This window comes from Takifugu rubripes, chromosome 19, assembly GCF_901000725.2.
Source record: "Takifugu rubripes chromosome 19, fTakRub1.2, whole genome shotgun sequence".
NCBI classification, from domain to species: Eukaryota; Metazoa; Chordata; class Actinopteri; order Tetraodontiformes; family Tetraodontidae; genus Takifugu; species Takifugu rubripes.
In genome coordinates, this window is record NC_042303.1 from 3,152,739 (window position 1) to 3,169,401 (window position 16,663).

Here is a 16,663-nt window from a genome sequence, read left to right on the forward strand (position 1 = left end):
GCTCATCATGAATCTGACCCGCTGCGACTCCCTGTGAGTCAACGTACCGCCTCCAATCAGAGAGCATGTGAGCATATTATGGGAGAGTGAGCTCCACAACAGAGAGTCCCCCTGCCCTGAGACGGTGCGGGGCAACACGGCTGACCACGCCCCGAGCACAGCCAGGGTCAGAGGATTTTTAAAAGATGCTACTTCAGGAAACCGTTCATTAACTGCAGGGGGTGAGTCGCGCTGGTGGGGGCGGGGGTAAATATGCAGAATTGTATTGAATAATTCACACGGCTCATAAATGTGTCTGGGTATTTAATCGAGCAGGGAAGCAGAGATTTCCAAAAAAATAAAAGTTGAGAGAAAGCAAAGTCCAAAGAGAAGCTGGGAGGGAGGAGGATGGGGTTGTGTCTAGATTTGTCTTCTCTGCTATTATGATGGCACAAATATATACGTCTGCAGCAGCCGTTTTTAAAGGTTACTCTCTAAATGAATGCACTGGTATATAAATCAATCAACTCCCAAATGGCCCATACGTAGCTTTTCTGTCTTTACATTTTACTGACACTTTAGATGGGGGAGATTTTCAAAAGAAGAAATGCCCATTAGCACTTCATTCAGATGAGAAGGAAAAAAGATCCCGTTACTCCAACCTTCAGTCTGGAGTTGGTGTAACATGTTGCTTAGTCAGGATGGCACGTCTACCAGGATAAACTAGCAAATGGTCCCATTAAAGAAGGTTTTTCTTGCCCCTGCTGCTTGTTGGGGTTCAGGCCCTGGGTTCCTGTAAAGCACCTACAGACAACTTTGGATGGTAACATGTGCTCTAAACGCGACTTGAACTGGTGCACGTTCACGCCCACCCTCCCTGACTGCGCACGGTCACAAGCCTGATGACAGAAACATATATTGCCTCGCCAACTGATGATTTCAGAAAATCCCAATCAAAGTCAGCATCTTTCAGTCTTCAAGTTATTTGAAAACATCCAATAATCCACAAGCCCCCAAAAAAGGGTGGAGGCCAGACGTGCTATACGTGTTACGTCTGTGCCACCGTCTCCATAACAGCCCATGGAAACCCCTTAAAAAAACCAAAGATTCCCTGAAATATAAACCTGGGGCCCAACTTTGCAGATTATGTAGAATTCTTGACAGGCAGGGCTGGAGAACGCTGGACAGCAGAACACAACTTTGTTTCAGTTCTACTATTTTTAGAACTGGATACTATTTTTACTTTTAGTCATTTGGAAAATGTAGCAAAAGAAGAGAAGTCTCAGGAGAGGTCACAGGACAAAGGTCAGGAGGAGGAGGAGGAAGAGGCTGAGGAAGAGGAAGAGTGGGACCTCCGCACTGCAGCGCAAAAGCAGCCATGTCTGCATTAGAACAGCCAATCAGCTGGCAGAGCTCAGGGCACAAAACCCCCAAATTTGTGACCAATTTGTGACCCACCAACCCATCCATCCATCAATCTTCTTTAAAGATGACCTGAACAGCTTTGGGTATTTTGTTCTACTCAGAAACTTTATTTGCTGATCACTAACCCTAACCCTAGTCCCATTATGTGAAGGGGCCACACAACCCTAACCCTAACAACCCTAACGCTAACCCTAACAACCCTAACAACCCTTAATCAAACAGCCCTAACCCTTACAACCCTAACGCTAACCCTAACAACCCTAACGCTAACCCTAACAATCCTTAGCCTAACAACCCTAACACTAATCCTAACAACCCTAACGCTAACAACCCTAACGCTAACCCTAACAACCCTAACAACCCTAACGCTAACCCTAACGCTAACCCTAACCCTAACGCTAACCCTAACGCTAACCCTAACAACCCTTACCCTAAAAACCCTTACCCAAACAACCCTAACCCTAACAACCCTAACGCTAACCCTAACAACCCTTACCCAAACAACCCTAACGCTAATCCTAACAACCCTAACCCTAACAACCCTTACCCTAACAACCCTTACCCTAACAACCCTAACACTAACCCTTACAACCCTAACCCTAACAACCCTTACCCTAACAACCCTAACGCTAATCCTAACAACCCTAACGCTAACCCTAAAAACCCTTACCCTAACAACCCTTACCCTAACAACCCTAACCCTAACAACCCTTACCCTAACAACCCTAACGCTAACCCTAACAACCCTAACCACAACAGCAGACACGAGTTCTCGCTGGTGGGATCTGGGCTCCAGAAAGAAGTGACGGGACATCTAAAGCAGGACGTGTACCTTCATGTCGTAGTTGTGCTTGCCAGACAACTTCATGGCCAGCTCACGTTTGGTCTTGGAACACCGATCCCTCAGCCGGCGGACTTCAGGGGACAGCTACAAGTGTTGGACGGGGAGGACATGTAGCACAGGTGGGACGGGGCAGGATCACGTTCGGCCACGGCAGGAGGAGGGGAGGGGAGAGGAAAATCGAAAATGAAACAGGAAATGGAGGCATAGTTGTCAAGGTTAAAACAAGCTAGAGAGGGAAGATGCAGGGGTGTGGTCCAAGCTTTAGATGAATGTTTCTAGAAATGGAGGACTGCAGGCAGGACAGCGAACATGGCTCACATCCAGCTGCCAGGCCCAAAAAGTCCTGGGTTTATTATCTCCAGTCATAGAGCACAGGTGTTGTGCAACAAGTCGGGGGGGGGGGGGGGGGGGGGGGGGGGGGGGGGGGGGGGGGGGGCTCCCACTCAAACCATCCTCTGGCTCGGGCAGCTCATCTTCTCTATAGGCAGCACAAATGTTTTCCCCTCATCTGATTTTATCCACCTTTGACAATTCGATTTAACTGAGGGGTTCTTGGATTGCTGATTAAATCTCACACTCTTTGGGTGTGTAGAACACAATAAAGGAAATCGAAATGCATACATTTACATTGATTTCACGAGTAATTAAGAGCTTCAAACCTCCACCGCTGAAGGATAGTGGAGAACGTGCATGTGCACACAGCGCCATCATGTGGAGGACCGATGCTGTGCCGCCAGACGGCACAGAACTTTATGGAAACTTTATGGGAGGATCTCCTTTCAAAACGGCAGCTTCTCCTTTGGTTTTGTGTGTCGAGCCTTCACAGTCTTTCACAAAATTTCATCTGTAGATTTTCTAGGACAGGTAAGTTCTTGGTTTGATTTCTCTGTGCTGAAACAACTAACTTCCATCACGACCCCCCTAAAAGAGGCGAGCTCATGATAGGCAGGAGGAAGCGAAGGCTCCAGCTCCAGCTGCCTTCTTCCAAAGCATGAACCAACTCAAGCAGCCAGTTATATTCAGCTTTGCTCTCGTCACAGTTTGAAGTCTATAATCTAGTTTTAGGTGACCGTTTTGGTTTGATACTAAATGGTGACGTCGCACAATAGAACCTCAGCCCAGCGGAGCTTCCATGAAACCTGAACCACCGTGCCAGTTGTACCTTGCTGCGTGTTGCCGGTTTGGCCTCGCTGTCCGACTGCTCCTCGTAGCTTTCAAACTCACTGGAGCTCCAGCCGTTGTCTGCATCCAGAGGTCCGCTGTCTTTCTGAACATCTTCGTATATCATATCTGGGGACACGCACAAACACATTACCGACATGAACCTCCGACCAAAAATTGTGCTTTTGCCCTTGCTACTGACCTTCATCAGGGCAGAGAGGGTCCTCACTAGGAACATCATCATAGATGACCTCTGCCACTGTATCTGGCTCACATTCCCCCTCACATCCAGCTGAAAAACAGGGATACACAATGAAACAAACATCGCTCTTCATTCCAAGTTCACAAGCACGTTTATGCCACTGCTCTGTCCAGCATCTTTAAGCTAGTGACGATTGTTGGAGGATATTCCACTGGCTGCTTTGTGTTAATGTCTTTCAGCCTCATTTGGCCACCTGAGTTTTCTTGATTTGGTTAAAAAAAATGTGACTTCAGAGACCTGACAGCCAATAGCTGCAGCTTCCTCCGTGAAGAACGAGGCAAAATTGTCAGCGGTGATGTGAAGGGGGGGTTTAAACAGGGTTTTGAAGGTGGAGACGCGTTTGTGCATTTCAGTGATCTTGTAAAACACCTTTTTGCCACAAGAGGAGGAGGTTAGCAGCGATCTGGCTCTTGAGATCTTCAGGTAGACCACATCTGAGCCATGTTTGCTCTGCCAGGACCACCCAACCACAGGTGTGGCTGGACAGACCAAGCAGGCCTGATGGACTCAGGTGATCCAGGGATGAGCTCAGACTAAAGCCACTTCTAGAGAAAAGAGTGTGCTGAAAATGGGCAGGGTGGAGAATGTGGGTGGGGAAGAGTTTGCTGGGATTGTGAGGGAAGGAGACCCTGGGTTAGGGAGCAGGAGACTGCTCAGTCAGCCTCGCATTGAACTGAAGCGGTCTGAGAGATGCGGAGGGGAACCGATGAGCAGCTCTGAGCAAAAACCAGATCAAGCTCTTTGCTAGCTCTGTGCGTAGGAGGAGGTGGGTTCTGTGATTGTGGCACAAGACCCAAGCCGGGACAGGAAGTCAGGTGCATGCTGAAGCCCCCCAGGACAAGCAAGGGACACTTAAATCCCCCTGTTGTCCCGGTGGATGGGAGAAAACTAGCAGGTAGTGCTTGACCACAGCCGTTGCCACAATGGCTCGATATGACCATTCAACTGGTTCAGGCTGGTTTTTACTGCGACTCCAAGAAACATGATGCTGCACCTGAGAGGTCCCCAGAGACGCTCTCCTCCAACGTTTCTTTGCAGCGATCTTCTGAGTGAACTGGCTCCCCAGCAGCTGAGGGAACCGCAGCAGAAACATCTCCTGCTGGGACGGACGAGATGGACCCCCCTGTGGCCAAAGAGCTGAAAGGAATGACAGGAGAGTTGAAATAATCTGCGTGCTGCCGTGTTTCTTTTTGCTGTTTGACACATTACATTTACACAAACCTGCCTGCATGACCTCCGTGTCACCCCTCCTTGGACATATTCATAAGACTGGAGAGTTTAACGCAGCTTTCTGTCGTGTCTGCCAAAAGAGCCACGTTTGTGAAGACACCTCCAGTTATATTTTGAGTCGCTCTACTTCTTTAAAGACACTTTCTGCCTGCAGATTTATCAAAATGACTCCTATATTTCACAGAGCTGCTAACAACCATCCTGGGGCTGGAGTGTCCCACGCTGCTCGTTTATGCTAAATGGACAACTTGTCCTCCACATGACTGATTGCATGACAGAACCCAGCATGTCAGACAGGCAAATCACATCTCATTTAATCTGTCCCTCTGCGATGCAATGGCATCATTTATAACAACATTTATAACAAAGATAACATCCCCTCCTGGAGGGGGCCAAAAGATACACGGGAGGAGGACAAAAAAAGGAGAAAAAGGCAACGCTGTGAAGGAGCCTTTCAATCAGACAAGCAGTGGATTAAAGAGGCCAAACAGCCACAGACATAACAGCAGCAGGTCGGACCATTAATTATCGCGAGCAGATGTGTCGTTTGAGGAACGAGGTCATCATTTGTCATTTTGTCCCCTGTTTCCTTCCTCTTAGCCAATTTTGTAGAATTCTATGCTAATAAAAGAGGAAAGTTTGTCATTCTCCTCAATGCAGCCGTTGTTCGCTGTCACGAGTAAAGTGATCTAAACATGCTAAAATGATTATGCTTATATAGATATGTATGTGTGTATTACTTGGAATTAATGCCTGAGTGATTTGGGCTCCATGCCATCGGTCCAGGCTGTGTCTGTGGCCCCCAGTGAGCCCCACAGCTCACAGAGAGGAATAAATCATCATCAACGCAAACAACAGCCTGGGGGGGGGGGGCACGTCCCAACGATGAAGCTGTCTGGATGCAAATCTTCCATCTGTTTACTTCCCTACAGCACTGGGGCCCGTACAGTAGTGGCCCCTGTAGATTTGCCCTCTGAGGGCTGTTGAGCTCTTCGTGGTAACTGAACAAGCAGCATCGGCCATCATGATGAAGCTTCGTTTGTCCCGAGGTCATAACTGCCCCCCCGCCCCCAGGCAGCCCACTCACGTCAAAGCATTCCCCATGACGTTCCTACTTCAGCGAACAACCGAGGGCGGGGACGCTCGCGTTAACGCGTGCACGCCGGCGTTTGATGCTAATTGGCCTCTCCTGTTGCCGAGACGCGCAACGCAAAATAAGGTTTAGAGAAAAAAAAAAAAAAAAAAAAAAGTGAACCGGAAAAGTCGACAGAAATGGAGCCACGAAACTTTGCCACCAAAGAAGGAAAATAAAAGGTTTGGGCAGGTTGTGCTAACGATGACGTGAATAAGTTTTGTTCTTTTTTTGGAGGGAACATCAAGCAGCTAATTCTCCTGAAGCCCCAGAAACCATCCGTGAACATTCATCCAGGCACAAACCGTCGTACACAATTAATCGTATCGTGATTTACCGAAATCGCGATACGTGTTCAGACGGATGATGAAACAGTACTGAAACATCTACCAGAGGTCAACCGGGTGAACGTTTCCGAGCTCTGGACAGTTTGGGACCCCTCGTTCTGGACCCCCGCCCAGTGGAAGCAGAACCGGGGTCTGGGCCAGGGTCCAGGGACCAGGGTCCAGGGTCCAGAGCCGATACTGTGGCTGGTGGCTCTTCGTGGATGCACTGATGGATTTTCCCGTAGGTGCTGAGTGTGAATATGTTGTTTTTGTTTACTTAAATTATCAGAATTAACGAGGTCTTTCTGAACCCTGTTCCAGAACATCCACACATTCACGCACAAATGTTGCAACAGACGTCTTCAGTCTCTTAACATTGGTGGCTCATTTTCTAGCAACAGCACCAGCAGGGTGACCTCCGGGTGACCCCCACTCATTCATTTCTGTTGAATCTTTAAATACGAGGTTTCAAAAGGCTTGTCCATTTGTTTCAGCGTGCGGAAAAGTTTATTCCCTTTGATTTAAATTATAAATGCGTTTCAAACGTTGCAAAAACGTATTTGAAGTGATTTTGTCTCAGAAACACTCGCGGACGCACCTGCAGAAAGACACAGGTGAGCTCCCCGTTTAACCTTTGGAGCCCAGGAAGAGCAACGGGGGCTTGAATTCTAATGTCCACTGAAAACAGACCATAATACAACAGGAATGAAAATGTGGGCCTGCGTGGATAAGGGTGAGGTTTGATCCGTCGTACGTGCACGTGGCCATGAAAGCTGATCTATCTCAGCTCCTTATTTATGACATGAATCCAAACTGGGGAGGCACAGACACACTCAGCAGGTATCATGCTGCACACATGCCCACGCAAACACACACACATGCCCACACACACGCCCACGCCCACACACACACACGATGGGATTCACACCTTCTAGTGGAGCCCAACACCCGCGGCAGCATGCAGAGCCTCACCAACACAGGCAAGAAACCAACTACAAACTAATCATTTATTAGTTCCACCGCACTACAGTACCCCCCCCCACACACACACACACACCATCACTTCTAAGTCTTCAAACGCTCTAAAAAGTGGAGAAGATGGAATTCTGCAGTGTGAGGTGTGATGAATAAAGCGGTGTTGGTTCAACAATCACATCCTTTTCTCCCATTTTTGAGGCCGGAAGCTTTATTTCTGTAACACGCCATAATAAGGTGATATAATATGGTAAAAAAAAGAGGCCGAACCATTGGCTGGCTCACCAAAGATCTTGAGTGGTAGATGTGATACTAGATTCTTCCCTTCTGAATCTTCCTGACATTAGAGGAATCAGCTCCTGACTAACTACGTGTCCTTGACTGGACCCCTTCATCTGTCCTCTTCCTCACTTCCACTTGAAGAGGAACCTGTTCATCTCTGCTGCACTAAGATACTAAATCACTCCACTAAAAGAATTCTGTATGACTTCTCACTAGCCATGGAACCGCAATGCTGCCAGTCCGCCTCCCCAGCCCACATGAGGCCACCTCCCGGTACCGGGGGGAACCACACTTCCTCTGGTCACGGAACGCTGAACCCAATTCTAACCTAAAGGGAAGTTTATGTAGGTGAACGCAACTCACCGGCTGGATGATTCCACGACTGGAATATCTAAAAGAAAAAGAGACAAAACCATTTAAAATGAGCATTTCAAAGGTGTCCAAAGGAAATCTCTCACACACACACACACACACACACACACACACACACACACACACACACACACACACACAGACCACTCGAGCTAACACAGCTAATGCAACAAGCATTGTTCATCATGAGGAAAAGACCATAATTTGAAAGTTTGGAAGTTTAAATTCAACTTTTTATGTGAAATGCTGAAATGTAAAATGCACCAAAGAAACTGTTGTGGATTCAAAATACCGTCTAAACAACAATTCCATTAAAAGATGCCATGAATTGGCTTCAAATGCCGACAAAAATCAATCAATCAATCATCATTCTGCAGCATCAGACCCAAACCATCGGACAGAGTGAGACACGGGCAGACACCGCCGCGGCTTCTCCCCGATGAGGAAGCCAACAGTGGACGCTGTAAACACAGAGGAAGGCCCACAAGGAGCTCTGGAGAGGGGGGGTGGGTTGCGAGAAAAGAAGCTGCAGCCACAGACAGAAAGGCCAGAGCCGAGAGCAGAAGCAAACCGTTTAGGGCTGAAAGCCGAGCTGGGAAATCTGTGCAAGAGAGCATAAAGGGTGGACGAGTGGAGCGCCGGCGGCCCCGTGATGACAGCTCGTCCTCCTCGCCACTCACTTGTTACAACCTGTGGAAACATGACTCACCAACAGGAACACAAACTCAACCGAGCTACCAACAAGCCAGAGGGCGCTCCCCGTTCCTCTGGGATATCCCAAACAGTGAATTCTAAAGCCATATGTCTATGACCTAGAAAATGAAAGGAAGTCACGTAATGGTTCAAATGTATTCAAATCAACATGTAAGCAAGAACGCGCCCGAAATGTCACGTTTGTCCTGCATGTTTGTCTGCAGGCAACAGGCAGGAAAACATCAACACAAAGAAGGCAACCACAATTGATGTGGCACAAGAGCTAAAGAAGATTGGGACTGTTAAAAATGTGTTTTACCTGTTGTGGGAACTGGAACCGTTTCCTCCTGTCCAGCAGGGGGCAGATCCTCAAGGGGCTCCGGTCTTTCTGAGACCGTTAGCATCCGACCGTGGATTCCTTCACGGTCCTCCTGCGTTTTCTCCTCATCGGAACTGTCATCAAACTCAAACTCTTCTCCTTGCTCCTCATCTTCTTCCTCTTCATCATCTTTCGGAGGCTGCCGAGATGTCGCAGTAGACATTGTCCCTGAAAAGGGGAAAAACAATCCAAACACTCAACACGAAATACAACCACTTTGCAATATGCAACGTTTGCAACATCTGCAGAATCGATACAGGTGATTATTATAAGATTCGCATTATATTTTTTGACTGTTCAGGTTTTAACAGGTTTAATCGGTCCGTTTAATCACTTCAGATTTCTTGCTACTATACAAACTGTCCACAAACTCTTCTGTCCACATTACTGTGATTCTAAATCCAGGATCGGCGTCGCACTTGCAGCAGCTTCAATACCGGATCTTTGAGAAGAAGCAGAGGCTGATGTATATGTGAAAATAGCCACCAAAACACAACACAACTGGGTAGCGCACGCCAGCGTCAGCTTTCACTGTTCAGAAATGGACACAAGCGATGTCACTATGCCTGCTATCATTTTCAGGACATGTGAACGAAGCTTGCTAATGTGTGTGATTGCTAACACGTAGCTCATGCGCGCTGATGTCAACGACCTTGTTGTTTTCTGTGCCACTAGCACACAGCCTGTTTCAGCCAACCCACACTTGGGCTGAACCAACAAAGCCTCTTTGTGGAGGAAAAAACGTGCGCCGACCCCTAGGAAGCATTGTTTCAGCATTCGTCACCACAGCTTCGATTAGCTCGCAGCCAACTTTGCTGCGGTGTCCTCTCATAACATAACCAGTAAAATCCAAGAAGCAACTTTTTCCTATGTTAGAAAAACCTCAGTGTATGAAGCTATTTTAGAAACCTGATTGAAAAGGCACGCAATAAAATCTTTCCACTTTTCTATCGGTGCGATAAGAAGACGTATATAAAATTCTCTAAATGTGTTTACGGAAATTTTATACACCAAAGTAAAGGAAAGAAAGTCAAGTTCATCCTTTAAATTTGCCATTATCAGGTCCAAAGCCTACCTATATGGTTCAGCCAAGGGTTACCTTCTGCCCCCTATTATGGGCAAATTCAACTTCAAGGGTGACCATTTCAAACGTGAGCGCCGGCATGGCTTCAAACACACAAACTCTCATTTCATGTCACAACCAAAGTCTGCTGCAACTATGTGGACCGTAGAAGAGGCACCAGAGAGGAGAACAGGTGATGCCACCTGAAAATGAAAGGGATTTAGCCCCCCTAACACATGCTATAGCAGGGGCTCCCTCTGGGACCCACCACAGATCTGCTGCTCCGCTCCAGCACCAAAGGATCAGTCTCTGAAGAGCAAGGCCGGGTCACATTTGAACACATTTAAACACAACCCGACCCGTTCAGTTAATTCTCAATTTTTATTACCGGAATTTAATGTTTAGCATGAAGTTGGCGTGTGCTTGGGGAAACTTTAACAGTGAACAGAATGTTAGAGAGATTTGAACCCTGAAGTTGGTGTTGAGATTAAAGCGGTTGGACCTGAGAACAGGTGTCTAGGATGTGACGGCGCCATCAAACAGTCGTGCTATGAACAAAGAAGAGCCGTGTGAGCTGTCTGTGTGGAAATGGTTCCAGCCAGTAGAATAAGATGCATCACAAAACAGAAATGAACCCAAGCGCTTGTCCACACCCTGCCACTGACCTACATAGAACGCAGAAAAATCTGCAACTGCAGAGCAAATGTGAGCAGAGAAGTGTAGTCTGCACGCACACACACACGCACACACACACACACACACACACACACACAGCTGGTACAAGGCTAAATCAAGTGATTTCACATACATTACACCTTCTGTTGAATGTAAGGATTTCATTTTGCTTTGCTTCACACTACCAAACAGAACAGCCAAAGTGTAAGACCCCAAAACCCTGAAAAAGCAGCGAGGGATGGATGAGTTCAGCTTGCGAGTTTACTCACACTGACTGATTTACACTGTGGAATGTTTGACTATCACGCTAGTCCAAATCGATTGCTGTGTCCGAAACCACCCCCTATACCCTACATAGTGCACTCAATAGTGTGGACACCATTTTTAAATAGTGTCCGAATTCTTAGTGAGCATCGCTGTACCCCATGTAGTGCACTCAATGTATCCCACAGTGCACTGCGAAAAGTAGTGTACAACCGATGCACCCTAACTTGGAAATGTATCCCATCAGCCTTTACGGTATCACGTGTAAAGGCTGATTGGATACATTCTTTTAACGTAATTTCCACTGCGGTTTGATATATGAAATTTTTGGAAATAAGAACTCAAGGTGTAGTTTACAATTGTTTTCAGTAAGGGTCCAATATGATCATCTTAAAATATTACAACATATAGTGGGACCTCTACTTATGAAATTAATTGGTTCCGGAAGTTGTTTCGTAACCTGAAAATTACGTAAGTAGAGATGCGTTTTCCATGTAAGTGCCCTAATCTGTTCCAAGCCCCCAAAAATTCGGACATAATTTTTTTTATAAATCATAAAAATGCATCAAAACATGTAACAAATACATGTTACAATTAGATTACCGCACAATAAATGTAGGAATTCAGTGCAAGGCTTCTCCAGGAACAAAATGAACTTTATTACAGGCTAATCTTACATTAGCCGTCATTACTAGCAACGAACGTTAACACTTGTGGTAACATCGCCATCTAATGGACAAACATACAAACACCCACAATAAATCCCTCAGACGACGAAGGTGCCGCTGGGATACACACAAACTTGTACATATTGACGTCCCTCCTAGCCAATGGGATTACAAGAAGATGCTAGGTGATAGCCAATGAGAGCAGCTACAAGCAAGTTTGCGTTCGCTAAACTCCGCGAGCTGCAAGTAGCAGCGGTAGCATATTTTTGCCTTTCGGATCCTGAAATTTCTTTTGTTACAAGACAAAATATTTTCCCGTTGAGACATTTCGTAACCTGACAATTTCAATTTCGCATGTAGAGACGTTTGTAAGTGTGAAGAAAAAAATAAAAATCAATCAATCTTCACTGCCCCCCCCACTCTCTCACTTAAAATTGTTCTTTGGAATGGTCTGTTCCTCACCAGGCGACAGGATCTCAGTAAAAGAATATTTAAAAGATGAAAAGTAGCACTGGATCCATTTCTTGATGAAAAATTGCTTTTATTAAATGTTTTCCCTGCAGCGGAATATGACTTGAGAATCTTCCATCACGTGTTGGCTTGAAAATGTCAAGGGACACCAATTACTTTAGGTAATAAGTAATTATTATTTTATTATTATTGACATTAATATTTTATTTATTATATAAAGTTATGTATAGGGTAAAATATTGCATTTTCATAAAATGACCACTGAATGTATTTCGGATGGGTTAAAATAATTAAATGGACTTGGCCACTTCCACCGTCGACCGGGGTCGTAATTATTATGCGACACCATGACGTCAATTTACATGCGCGAAGTGTCCGAATGATCATTTTAAATTCAGTGCACTACATAGTTCACTCAATCCACGTCCCCCATGTAGTGAGTAGTGAATAGGGAACGAGTGTGTGGTTTCGGACGCAGCCTATGATATCAGCAGATATCGGTGGTGCAACATCCACCACATCCAGGCCTCTGTCACCCCAATGTGAAATGGTCTCCTCTCCTTTCCTCCCCCTTCTCCTCTCTCTCTACCTAGCTGGCCATCAGCAGGAGGGTCCCCTATGTGAGCCTGGTCCTGCTCAAGGTTTCTTCCTGTTAAAGGGGAGTTTTTCCTGTTACTGTTGCTTGTTGGGGGTCAGGCCCTGGGATTCTGGAAAGCGCCTAGACACAATTCTGATTGTAAAAGATGCTATATAAATAAAGATTGATTGATTGATTGATTGATTGATTGATCCATCACATCCACGGCATCCACCACATCCACCGCATCCATCACACCCACCACACCCACAGCATCCACCACATCCATCACATCCACCGCATCCATCACATCCACCACATCCATCACATCCACCGCATCCATCACATCCACCGCAGCCATCACATCCACAGCATCCTTCACATCCACCGCATCCATCACATCCACAGCATCCATCACATCAACTGCATCCATCACATCAACCGCATCCATCACATCCACCGCATCCATCACATCCACAGCAGCCATCACATCCACAGCAGCCATCACATCCACAGCATCCATCACATCCATCACATCCACCGCATCCATCACATCCACCGCATCCATCACATCCACAGCAGCCATCACATCCACAGCAGCCATCACATCCACAGCAGCCATCACATCCACAGCATCCATCACATCCATCACATCCACCGCATCCATCACATCCACCGCATCCATCACATCCACCGCATCCATCACATCCACCGCATCCATCACATCCACCGCATCCATCACATCCACCGCATCCATCACATCCATCACATCCACAGCAGCCATCACATCCACAGCATCCATCACATCCACAGCATCCTTCACATCCACCGCATCCATCACATCCACCGCATCCATCACATCCACAGCATCCATCACATCCACAGCAGCCATCACATCCACCGCATCCATCACATCCACCGCATCCACCACATCCACCGCATCCACCACATCCACCGCATCCATCACATCCACCGCATCCATCACATCCACCGCATCCATCACATCCACCGCATCCATCACATCCATCACATCCACAGCAGCCATCACATCCACAGCATCCTTCACATCCACTGCATCCATCACATCCACCACATCCACCGCATCCATCACATCCACCGCATCCATCACATCCACCGCATCCATCACATCCACCGCATCCATCACATCCATCACATCCACAGCAGCCATCACATCCACAGCATCCTTCACATCCACTGCATCCATCACATCCATCACATCCACAGCATCCATCACATCCACAGCATCCTTCACATCCACCACATCCATCACATCCACCGCATCCATCACATCCACAGCAGCCATCACATCCACAGCATCCATCACATCCACCACATCCATCACATCCACCACATCCACAGCATCCATCACAACGATCACATCCACCACATCCATCATATCCACCACATCCATCATATCCACCACACCCACAGCATCCATCACATCCACCACATCGATCACACCCACCACATCCATCATATCCACCACACCCACAGCATCCATCACATCCACCACATCCATCACACCCACAGCATCCATCATATCCACCACACCCACAGCATCCATCACATCCACCACATCCATCACACCCACAGCATCCATCACATCAACCACATCCATAGCCTTTGAGAGCCACTACTGTTGACCACAAAGAGCCCCATGTAGAGATAATTCTACCTGCAGGACTCAACATTTCCAGCTTTCCCAGAAGGGTTCCCATGACAGGACAAGAGGGTTTATCTGGACATAGTTGAGGGAAACGACTTCTGTTTTGTGCCTGTTAGGTTCAAACTGTTCATGTAACAATGCTGTAACTACTTATTATCACTCCTGACCAGAACCCTGACCTACTTTAGCTGTTCACCTCGATATAGCAGGGGACAACCTGAACATCCTGTGACACCCCATTCCCCATTTTCTTATATGTTCCTTTTGTATATATCATGCTCTGTTTTATCATGTGACGCTTATGCTTTATCATATGACGCTTACACTTACGCTTATTGTAATCTTACATGTTCGTGTGCTAGTATAAGAATAAACCTCACCAGGGCCCACCCTTGTAGCTCACACTGCAGACGTGTGGTTGCCCTTGCAGCAAGTAAACTGAAGCTTCCGTCTCATTCCTCTGATGGCAACAGCGCGGGAAGAAAACTGATCACTTTTTCCCCCAACATAAAACTTGGTCCTTCGAGCCGGATCTCTTTTGAGATCACGAACCCGAGAAGTGCAACCCTGAAGACATCATCCATCGCCTGCAACGACGCCGAAGTCTGCGACGGATAAGAGAAAGACCTGAGGACGTGAATTCGTTCCAGGCCGGTGGTTAGAACGGTTCCCAGCGCTGGACGGTGGCCTTGACGAGCTCACTGACGGGTCGCCCTGGCGGGCTTCCCAGCTTTTCATTTGGAAAAAGTTGGCTTCTGAATCAAATGAAAATGCAATTATTTATACAGCCCCAATCTGAAAAAATGAATCCCAACAAAGTTTTTAGGAGACTTGTGGGAGTGGAAGGCAGCACTGACCCACCTGAGAACAGCAGCCAGGTGATGACAGGAAGCAGCAAGTCCTCGTCAGATTCTATTCTTTTTCTATGGTCTCATCGTGTTGCATGATGAATGCACGCAAGAAAAAAATTGGATGATTTAAGTCATCTTTAACAGATTAATAATACAAACACTCCGTGGTCGTTGGTGTAGTGCTAAGCCCTAATTAAAACGAATGATCAATAATTGCTGGAGGTATACATCACTTGGTTTGGGCCATTGGCTGTACAACCCTTTGCTCTGTGGGAAACGCGCCATTTCAACCTCACTTAACGTTTAGACAACCCTACAAGATGTCAACTCCCTAATTAGTGCACTATTTAGGGAAGAGGGAGTGATTGCAGCCAAACCCTCAGATATATGATCTTCTCCTGTAGCACGTTTGGGGCTGATGCTGCCGTCCTCTGATGCCACCGTCCTAAAAGCCCATATCTGCTCTGAAGCAGCCTGGAGTTGCTCTGTGTTTCAGCCTCGGTTTTTATTTCAATGAGCATTGGACAGAATTATAATTTGTGATAAACATCAAAGAATAGAAGTCGCTATGCAACAGTTAAAGGAGTCTTCAATTAAATAATGCTGGAGTAGCAATAGATTACGTTTGCCAGAAAGAAATAATCTGAAAACATGAATTGGCTCTTTTCTTGAGCAGCCTGAGGTAGCTAAGGAACCACCGCTATGTAAAAGCACCGGTTACCAGGAAACAAGACAAGGGCTGTTGAAAATGTTGCTAGTTGTGGTCAAATAATGTTGCTTAAATGGTTTTCTAATAGCTGTCAGTGTGTTAGTTCTCGTACGAGAGGCCTTGGACCTGGCACTCTTAAACAGATGGAACAGGACCACGAGCAGGACCCAGGGGCCATGTGAAACCATGTAAAACCAGAATCATCTTGATAGTTTTTTTTCTCTGAATAGGAAAGGCCCTTCAATCATAATGATGTCTCTGGGATGGCCTGGGCATGCATGGATTAGGACTGGCTGTAGTTAGGGCTGGGCTGGGAGTGAGGTGCAAGAGCCCGGGTACAGTTATACCAAGATTTCGCAAGTGAGGCAGAAACTGGCAGAGTCCTAGAGACAACGGCCAATCAGTTAAGGAGGACCCCGGGTTCGCTGTCTCTTCTGCAGGTTGTAACCCATCCTGAGGTTGTGTGAGAGGAGAGAAGCGCTGCTGAATGCAGGTCCACGCGTCCCACCTTCTAACCTTCCCACCTTCTCTGCTGGGACCTTTCTCTGTAGCCGGGCAGCTTTAATCGGTCAGGATGATGGGGACATTCCTAGCTCAGACAGAAAGGCAGAAAGCGACCGACACACCATCAGGGGGCC

At 46.9% G+C, this 16,663-nt stretch overlaps 1 protein-coding gene across 2 annotated transcripts in view; it reads right to left on the bottom strand.

The window, feature by feature from the left end:
• The window catches only part of arhgef10la (Rho guanine nucleotide exchange factor (GEF) 10-like a), an 81,682-nt gene that overhangs the window by 64,534 nt on the left and 485 nt on the right, over positions 1-16,663 (bottom strand). Inside the window, exons 2-7 of one of the 2 annotated variants that reach the window (XM_029826521.1) lie at positions 9,001-9,228; positions 7,980-8,007; positions 4,666-4,808; positions 3,612-3,701; positions 3,411-3,538; positions 2,237-2,332 (exon numbers count right to left, since the gene is read on the bottom strand). In XM_029826521.1, coding sequence (XP_029682381.1) covers positions 2,237-2,332; positions 3,411-3,538; positions 3,612-3,701; positions 4,666-4,808; positions 7,980-8,007; positions 9,001-9,223 — 708 coding nt within the window. In that variant the 5' untranslated portion in view covers positions 9,224-9,228. The remainder of the gene's footprint in view (positions 1-2,236; positions 2,333-3,410; positions 3,539-3,611; positions 3,702-4,665; positions 4,809-7,979; positions 8,008-9,000; positions 9,229-16,663) is intronic. The other variant, XM_029826522.1, reaches the window with a different exon arrangement.